The 10,496-nt window shown below is 41.3% G+C and overlaps 1 protein-coding gene across 1 annotated transcript in view; it reads left to right on the forward strand.

The window, feature by feature from the left end:
* The window catches only part of LKRSDH (lysine ketoglutarate reductase/saccharopine dehydrogenase), a 25,531-nt gene extending 15,451 nt beyond the window's left edge, over positions 1-10,080 (forward strand). The window contains exons 11-16 of the mRNA XM_080280313.1: positions 1,577-1,720; positions 2,756-2,917; positions 4,437-4,700; positions 5,111-5,251; positions 7,261-7,324; positions 9,667-10,080. Of these exons, the coding sequence (XP_080136439.1) occupies positions 1,577-1,720; positions 2,756-2,917; positions 4,437-4,700; positions 5,111-5,251; positions 7,261-7,324; positions 9,667-9,962 (1,071 nt within the window). The 3' untranslated portion in view covers positions 9,963-10,080. The remainder of the gene's footprint in view (positions 1-1,576; positions 1,721-2,755; positions 2,918-4,436; positions 4,701-5,110; positions 5,252-7,260; positions 7,325-9,666) is intronic.
* The last annotated feature ends 416 nt before the right edge of the window (positions 10,081-10,496 follow it).

Below are 10,496 nucleotides of genomic sequence, written 5' to 3' on the forward strand. Positions count from 1 at the left end.
TCATCCTATCTATGTATCTATCAGTCTAAGTATCCATTTATCTATCAGTCTACCAACTTAGGCCATTTATCTATCACCTGTCTATCTATCAATCAACCTATGTATATATTATCAACCTAGTCATCCATCTATCTATCCACCTATTTACCTAACCATGTATCTATCAATCTACCTCTATGTATCTATCTACAACTAAGTATCTATCTATCTACAAATACATTAATTTCCCCAACAGAAAGAATCCCTCAGACTCACACACAATTATAAATGCTGTCAGTATTCCCATATCCACTACAACTGATATCCCAAGTGTTACTCTAAACTCCAACCTAACCTGGACACCTGTTATTAAATCCTTGCTAAAAATGCTTCTAATTAACTGGGACTTATGTACAGAGTTCGTGAGTTCTTCACTGACGAGCAGATGGCCACAATATACAAAAGTCATGTGCGTTCTCAGATCGAATACTGTTCGCCACTGTGGAGTGGATGTGCAGCGGTGTAATACTGTTCACCACTGTCGAGTGGATGTGCAGCGGTGTAATACTGTTCACCACTGTGGAGTGGATGTGAAGCGGTTGCATTGAGGCAGTTGGACAAAATTCAAAATAAAGCCATTAGATTAATCAATAATCCTGCCATAACGCAGGACCTTCCTCCATTATCAGTACGTAGAGATGTTGCTTCTTTAGCATTATTTTATAGATATTTTTACCGTAAGTGCTCTGACCAACTGGCTTCAATCGTGCCTCGCCTTCACATTTTCTCCCGAAATACACGGGCAGCTGGGAGCGCCCTTGAACTCACACTGTCTCCCCCGCAATGCACAACCTCTGCTTATCACACTGTCTGCCCCGCAATGCACAACCTCTGCTTATCACACTGTCTCCCCCACAATGCACAACCTCTGCTAATCACACTGTCTGCCCCACAATGCACAACCTCTGCTTATCAAAATTCATTTCTCCCCAGAACTACTACTCTCTGGAATTCTCTTCCTGGCAGTTGCTTCCCTCAAACATTTCATCCAGTTCAATTTAAATCCAATTGTTTTAAATATTTGTATGAATGGATGAGGCCTTTATAAACATTCACCTTTTTCTCTATTCGGTGTTTTTCTTCCCTCCATTCATTCTCTTTCTCTCTCTCTCTAAAAAATCTATCTATCTACCCTCCAGACAAACATGGTAACACATCTATCAATTTTATATCCATCTATCTACCTGCCTAACCATGTACCTATCTATCTACTTATATCATGTATCTATCTACTTATCTATCTACCTAACCATCTATCTATCTATCTATCTATCCCCAGACCAACATGGTGACAACGTTATATCTATCTATCTACCTAACCATGTACCTATCTACTTATGCCTTCTACCTATCTATCTACCTAACCATCTATCTATCTATCTATCTACCTAACCATCTATCTATCTACCTAACCATCTATCTATCTATCCCCAGACCAACATGGTGACACAACTTTATCTATCTACCTATCTACTTATGCCTTCTACCTATCTATCTACCTAACCATCTATCTATCTATCTATCTATCTACCCCCAGACCAACATGGTGACCGCCTCTTACTGCACTGATGCCATGAAGGGCTTGCAAGAGGCGGCCGTGGACGCAGAAGTGACGATAGTTAATGAAGTAGGCTTAGATCCGGGAATTGATCATCTTCTGGCAATGGAGTGCTTTGAAGAGGTGAGTTTATCTATCTGTCTATTTATCTATCTGTATACCTACCTACATATCTATCTATACATGTATCTATCTATCTATCTATCTGTCTATTTATCTATCTGTATACCTATCTACATATCTATCTATACATGTATCTATCTATCTATCTGCCTATTTATCTATCTGTATACCTTACATATCTATCTATACATGTATCTACCTATCTATCTATCTGTCTGTCTATCTATTTGTCTATCTATCTGCCTACTTACCTATCAATCTATCTACTTGCTCTGGAGTGCTTTGAGGAGGCGAGTCTATCTATCTGTCTATCTATCTAAATACTTGTCTATCTATCTATCTGTCTCAATAATCTACTTGCTTTACAGTTTACATAGATAGATAGAGAGATATAGATATATAAAATTAAGCACACACACACACACACACACACACACACGCACACACACAGCAGTTAAGGTACACACGGCTTCAATATTATTTAAAGAATTAATTTCAGGAATCCACTTTAAAATCACTGTTCTTCACCCTGTTCTTCACCCTGTTCTTTACTGTTCTTCAGGTCCAACATGGCGGGGGTAATGTGAGATTCATCTACTGTGTTCCATTAACAGTGTTATTCATTCCACTGACTCCTACTCTCTTATTCACTTTGTTCTTCACTGTTCTTCACTGTTCTTCGGGTCCAACATGGCGGGGGTAAGGTGGAGTCTTTCATCTCCTTCTATTATTTACACTATTGTTTTGATCTTCACTATGTTCTTCACTGTTCTTCACCTTGTTCTTCACTGTTCTTCGGGTCCAACATGGCGGGGGTAAGGTGGAGTCTTTCATCTCCTATTATTTGCACTATTGTTTTGATCGTCACTATGTTCTTCACCGTTCTTCACCTTGTTCTTCACTGTTCTTCAGGTCCAGCATGGCGGGGGTAGGGTAGAGTCCTTCAACTCCCACTGTGTTCGATTACATTATCCACACCACTGACTCCTACTCTGTTCTTCACTGTTCTTCACCCTGTTCTTCACTGTTCTTCAGGTCCAGCATGGCGGGGGTAAGGTGGAATCCTTCATTTCCTACTGTGGTGGTCTTCCTTCACCGGAATTCTCAGATAATCCACTGAGATATAAATTTTCTTGGAGCCCACGGGGTGTGCTTCTAAATACTCTGTCTGGCGCTACATACCTCAAGGATGGTAAGGTGAGTCTATCTACCTATCTATCTATCTATCTGTCTCTGTCTATTAGTGTACTTATCTATCTGTCTGTCTATCTCTCTGTCACTACTTAACTACTCTGGTGCTTCATACCTTAAGGATGGTCAGGTGAGTCTATCTATCTATCTACCTATCCAACTATCTATCCATCTGTCTGTCTGTTAGTCTACTTATCTATCTATCTACCTGTCTGTCTGTCTATCTATATGCCCACATATGTATATTTATCCCTACCAGAAATGCATGCTACACTTAAGATGCGGTTGCACAAGCCGTAACACTTCCTATCTATTTATTTATCTATCTATCTGTCTCTTAGTCTACTTATCTATCTATCAGTCTATCTACCCATCTATCTATCTATCTGTCTATTACTCTATCTAACTGTCTATCTAGATGTGTAATTGTCTATCTGTCTGTCTAAACTTAAAGACCGTACCAGATGCAGTCTCACAAGCCATAAAACTTTCTATCTGCCTACCTACCTATCTATCTATCTATTTATCTATGTACCTGTCTGCTTGTCTGTCTGTCTGTCTATCTATCGGTCTGTCTGTCTATCTATCTGTCTATCTACCTAAATACCAGAACTGTGCTATACATTCAAGATGCGGTTACACAATGCAAATGGTTTTCTGTCTACCAATTTAACCTGTATCTACTTATCTATCTATCGCTTTGTCTCTCTCTCTCTCTATCTAGCTATCTGCCTTCTGTCTGTCTATCTACTCAATCTACTTATATAGTCTAAGGACCTGTAAGCCAAGAAACTATTTACAACGCTGGGTGGTAACCATATAACCAAACCATACGTGCTCCCTACGTGTCAACAAGTGGGTTGGTGGAGGGTTAGTGCCCCTCCCAGTCAAACAAATAACTCAAAGTCAAATGGCCACCCCTTACGGGATTATGGCGTCTGGCAATAGATAGATAGATAGATTAATATTATTATTATTATTATATTATATTATGTGATATTTCCTACCTATCTACCTAACTCTAGTATATCTATCTACCTGTCTATCTATATACCTGTCTATCTATCCACTCTATCAATCTATCGTCTATTCCAGCTAATTTATCTATCTATTCACCCAGCAATCTATCGTAATACCAGAACTGTGCATTACATTCAAGATATCACGCCATAAAATTTCCTATATTTACCTCTATGATATCCATGCATCTATCAATCTATCTATCTGTCTGTCTGTCTATATATGTCAGTCTATCTGTCTATCTATCCATCAGTCTCCGTCTATCAATCTGTCTATCTATCTATCAATCTATCTATTTCAGGTGATACAGATTTCAAGTGGAGGTAAACTCATCATCTATCTAATTACCTATCTATCTGTCTACCTACCTACCTATCTATCTATCTATCAATCTATCTATTCCAGGTGGTACAGATCCCAAGTGGAGGTGAACTCATCATCTATCTAATTACCTATCTACCTGTCTACCTACCTACCTATCTATCTATCAATCTATCTATTCCAGGTGGTACAGATCTCAAGTGGAGGTGAGCTTTTAACAACGGCGGAAGAGCTCACCTTCCTCCCAGGCCTGGCACTCGAGGGCTTCCCCAACCGAGATTCCACCATGTATCGAGGCCTCTATGGCATCCCCGAGGCTTCCACCGTCCTCCGAGGCACGCTGAGGTATCGAGGCTTCTCAGATGTGGTCACTGGATTACTAAAGCTGGGTTTAATTGACCCGAACGACCATCCACTCCTCCACCGTAGCGGTCCGGATATAACCTGGGTAAGGGTATTAGATTGTACCCCCAACACCTTCTCCTAAGTGATTTATTTTGTTTATTACACCTAACTGTCCTCTTCTGTGTTACATAAATCCTTACATTATCACCATACTCTGCATAAAGCTCCCTAACACCTTTTCCTAAGTGACTTAGTTCGTTTACTACACCTTACTGCCCTTTTCTGTGTTACAAAATTCTTCCAATATCACCATACTCTGCATAAAGCACCTTAACACCTTTTCCTAAGTGATTTATTTTGTTTATTACCCTTACTGTCCTACTGTGTAACATTAATCCTTCCAATATCACCATACTCTGCATAAAGTACCCTAACACCTTCTCCTAGGCGATTTGTTTATTACACCTTACACTAATTCAACGGTGTAAACTCATGCCACGTTCCCTATTGCAGAAACAACTCATCTGCACCCTGCTGGGACAACTGGACAGCAATATATTCCAGGACAACCTTCGTGGCCTGGTGCTGGAAAGAGTGGAATCGGAGAACAGACTGGCGGCGGTGGAGGCACTGGGCTTGTTAAAGGAGGACCAGGTAAAGAGTGATGGAGGGAGGGATTATTAATACTATCATCACTACTACTACTACTACTGCTGCTACTACCACTCTACTACTATTACTACTACTACTACTACTACTGCTACTACTACTACCACTCTGCTACTATTACTACTACTATTACTACTGCTATTACTACTACTACTACTACTATATTATTATTATTATTATTATTAAGTACAATTGCAACAGACCAGAAAGTATTGGGATTTGAGAATAAAATACTGAGAAGGATTCTTGGGGTAAAGTGGCAAGACAGAGTTACAAATGAAAGAGTAAGGGATATTATGAGAGTGGAACCAGTTAATGAATATGTGAGACTGTCTCGCTGGAAGTGGCTGGGGCACATATACAGAAAAGAAGGCAGTTTAATACAGGATGTGCCAGGGTGAAGAAGAGGCAGAGGTAGGCCGAGGGAATGGCTGGGGCACATATACAGAAAAGAAGGCAGTTTAATACAGGATATGCCAGAGTGAAGAAGAGGCAGAGGTAGGCCGAGGCAATGGCTGGGGCACATATACAGAAAAGAAGGCAGTTTAATACAGGATGTGCCAGAGTGAAGAAGAGGCAGAGGTAGGCCGAGGGAATGGCTGGGGCACATATACAGAAAAGAAGGCAGTTTAATACAGGATGTGCCAGAGTGGACTGCTAGAGGAAGAAGAGGCAGAGGTAGGCCGAGGGAATGGCTGGGGCACATACAGTATACAGAAAAGAAGGCAGTTTAATACAGGATGTGCCAGAGTGGACTGCTAGAGGAAGAAGAGGCAGAGGTAGGCCGAGGGAATGGTTGGGGCACATATACAGAAAAGAAGGCAGTTTAATACAGGATGTGCCAGAGTGGACTGCTAGAGGAAGAAGAGGCAGAGGTAGGCCGAGGGAAACCTGGTTGAGGACAATGAAAAAAGAAGCAGGAGAGGAGTGTTGGTGGGACCTGAAGGAGATGGCAAGAGACAAATATTGGTGGAGGGAATTCATGGAAGCCCTATGCATCCCGTGGGGTGTCACAGGAAATGATTGATATTAATTGATTGATTATAATACTACTACTACTACTACTACTCTGCATAAAGTTCCCTAACACCTTCTCCTAAATGATTTATTTCGTTTATTACACCTTACTGTAAGGTGTAATAAACAAATCGCCTAGGAGAAGGTGTTAGGGTACTTTATGCTGCTACTACTACTACTGCTACTACTACTGTACTAGTTCTATTATTATGATGACAATGATGGTTCTATTAACAGCTAATATGGCACTCAGCAGAGCGCATACCTCCGCCAAGGCCCAACATGCAGTTCTTTAAAATTCAATCAAGTTCTATTCATTACTGTACGGCACCTGGAAGAACACTACCCCCTGCAAAATCATTTTTAAATCCGCTAGATCCGGAATTTTAGATGGATCCGCGCCAAACTGAACACATTATGCGCGCCAAATTGTACACAATGAGGGAACTGTTACTGCAGGCTCATGGCCTTTGGTTCCTTCTTCCTCGCATAAAAAATAAATAAATAAATAAATAGGCCTGATTTTTTTTCATCAAGATCCATGCAATATTCACTGAAAATTTTTGGACAATGTCGATAAACGGCCTATCTCGTAATGTTAAAGAAAGTGAAAAAATAAAAAAAAAATAAATCCTGGATCCGCACCTTTACTCGGATCAGCACCAAAATTTAATGGAGTGTATTCTGGGCCAAGGCGCATTCTTCTCCCAAGTTTCGTGGAAATCCGTCCAGTAGTTTTTGTGTAAACTTGCTCACAAACCAACCCACACACACACACAAACGAACAGGGGTGAAAGAACCTCCTTAGCGTAGGTAATAATCGTACTGATGATGATGCAGCTCACCATCATCATCATTATTATTATTATTATTATTATTATTATCATTATTATTATTATTATTATTATTATTATTATCATTATTATTATTATTATTATTATCATTATTATTATTATTAAAGTGCTTTCTACTTTCAGGTGTATAAGGCTGGCACACCTTTGGACACCCTTTCCCACTACCTGTCGAAGATGCTGGCTTTAGGTAAGGCTTATGACAGACAGACAGACAGATAGATAGACAGATATACAGATTGAAATATAAACTGATATCAGGCCCGTAGTTTTCAATAGATTTTTTGGGCGAGCTAGACAAAATGTATATATACCTCCATATTACAAACTCAAAAATAATCCGAAACGATGCTCAGTCAGGCATGTATGTTTGGTGATCGAGGGGAGGGTTTAAAAATAAGCCCTCAGTTCGCGACAACCTGAACTTTCAACTCAAACTGTGGCTAAGTTTAATAATTCGGCCATTTTGCATCTTCCTGCACCCTTACCAAGACTGTTCCTGCACGCCAGCGGTAGGATTCAGGTAGAAATTACAGTCCTGCCCCTTTTTTCTCTTGGAAACGATAAAGAATCAAAATCTAAGTACTATCTATCTATCTATTGCCAGACGCCTCAATCCCGTTTGGGGTGGCCACAAACAAATCGCCTCCAAGTCGCCCTGTCCCCCGCCATTTCACTGCCCTGCTCCCAACTCACACCCCCCTCTCTCATATACCTCTCCACCCCATCCCTCCATCTCATCCTCGGCCTCCCCCTCCCTCTTCCCCCCTCCACCTCACTCACATACACTCTCTTCGTCAGTCTTTCACCCTCCATCCTCTCCACATGGCCAAACCACCTCAGTGTGTTCCTCATAACGCTTCCTATCACATCCACATCCACACCACAACGCTCCTTTATATCCTCATTCGTCAGCCTGTCTCTCCACGTGACTCTAAGTACTACTGTGATTTAATATATGGTCAGTTTGAACCACATTTAGAAATATTCGATCAAACACGCGTAAAATTGTTTGAATTTTTAACAAAACTACGCAAAGTTTTTCTTCCTTTTTCAAGTTCAGCTCGTCCAACTTTGTTTTCTTTCATATTAAAGGTCACTCATCTTCCATAAAATACCATGTATTTGCCACACACACACACACACACACACACACACACACACACACACACACACACACACACGGAAACACAATTACAAACACAATAGATCAAACAAGAAAAAAACTCACAGGTCAGAACCCAGCAGAGCGCCTTCGACAACGCATGACGAATGACAAGAACATCATTACTACACATCATTACACTACCACATCATTACACTACCACATCATTACATTACATATCATTACACATCACTACCACCCTGGGTCTCAAATACTTGTGCCAGCGAGATTTATGATAATATTCGATATATAGTATCATGTTTTACTTACAAACTTGATCCGTTTCTTGAGATGTTACTGAATCCTCAATCGTAGTTGAAGTTTTTGACAATACTGTATAAAGTCAACACAGCCCCTTCAGAACTTACAAATTATACTCTATTGCCCAACGCCTTAATCCTGTAAGGGGTGGCCACAAACAAATCGCCTCCCTCTCTCACTTCACAAACAAATCGCCTCCCCCTCTCACTTCTCCACTCCATCCCTCTAGCTCGTCCTTGGCCCCCCCCCTCCTTCTCACATACGCTCTCCTCGTTAGTCTCTCCCCATCCTCTCCACATGGCCAAACCACCTCAAAGAAAATATAATAAGCTGAATATAAAGGTAAAGCTCCAGGTCAGCTCCCATGCATTGAATTTATAACTTTTTTATACTCTCCTCGTTAGTCTCTCAACAATCTCCTATCACTACCTCCAATCTCCACACAGAACATGGAGAGCGCAACAGAATTAGATAGATAGACAGACAGATAGACAGACAGATAGACAGACTGGTAGATAGACAGATAGATAGATAGCAATCTCCCATCACTAACGCCAATCTCCTTTGCGTAGAATATGAGAAATGTGACACGATTAGTTAGACAGATAGATTCACTGAGGCAGACAGGCAGACTGGTAAATAGATAGACAGGCAGACAGAGGCAAATAGATAGACAAATGAAGAGATCTATCTATCTATTGCCAGACGCCATAATCCCGTAAGGGGTGGCCATTTGACTTTGAGTTAGTTGTTTTACGGGGAGGGGCACTAACCCTCCACCAACCCACTTGTTGACACGTAGGCAGCACGTATGGTTTGGTTATATGGTTACCACCCAGCGTTGTAAATGGTTTCTTGGCTTACAGGAAACCATTTGGCTTGTCACTCAATGTAAAGCCTCCTGTAGAGGAAAGAAAAGCAATAAGAAGTGACAGGAAAGATGGGAGAAATAGGAAGAGAGGAGGACAGGCACAGAAAAAGAATGATAAAGGCTAAGGAAGAAGTAGGCAACACTACATCAAGCGAGTGGATGATGGTGAGAAATAGGAAGAGAGATCGAGAGACATAACTAGACAGACGACTAACAATCTCCAATCTCCACACAGAACACGGGGAACGCGACACGATCGTTCTGCGTCACGAGGTAATTATCACCTGGCCTGACGGTAGGAAAGAGTTACGTGGCATCAATCTCGTGGAATACGGCGACCCCTGTGGATACTCCGCCATGGCCAAGACGGTGGGCTATCCAGCGGCGATTGCGGCTAAGATGGTACTATCAGGAGAGATCCAGGGCAAAGGCATGATACTGCCCTTCACCAGAGACATTTATAAACCCATGCTGTCCAGGCTGGCTAACGAGGGGATCGAGCCCATTCAGAGTTCCACCTGGCTCAATTAGACTCTGATTCAGTCTCTTATCCCTAACACCTCTTCTTTGGTGATTTTTTTTTTTATCCTTTACAAGAGGTACAGGGTAAAGGGATGATACTGCCCTTCACCAGAGACATTTATAAAACCTTGCTGTCCAGGCTGGCTAATGAGGGTATTGAGCCCATTCAGAGTTCCACCTGGCTCAATTAGACTCTGATTTTAGTCCCTTAACACCTCTTCCTAAGCAATTTATTTTCATCCCTTCACCAGAGACATATATATACTCATGATGTCCAGGCTGGCTAATGAGGGGATTGTGCCCATTCAGAGTTCTACCTGGCTCAATTAGACTCTGATCATCTAATTAAGACTGAATTAGTTCTTCCTTCCATAGTTGGCTCAATTAGACTCTGATCTAACAATCTAGGCTCTGAATTAGTCTCCTATTCTTCTCACTTAAGGACGCTCCCTAACACCACTTTCTTAGCGATTTATTTTTATACCTTTACAAGAGATATACGTAAATCGATATTGTTCAGGCTGGCTAACGAGGGTACGGTGC

Source organism: Coenobita brevimanus, chromosome 10 (genome assembly GCF_032717465.1).
Source record: "Coenobita brevimanus isolate Jiangsu-jjx chromosome 10, ASM3271746v2, whole genome shotgun sequence".
Lineage (NCBI taxonomy): Eukaryota > Metazoa > Arthropoda > Malacostraca > Decapoda > Coenobitidae > Coenobita > Coenobita brevimanus.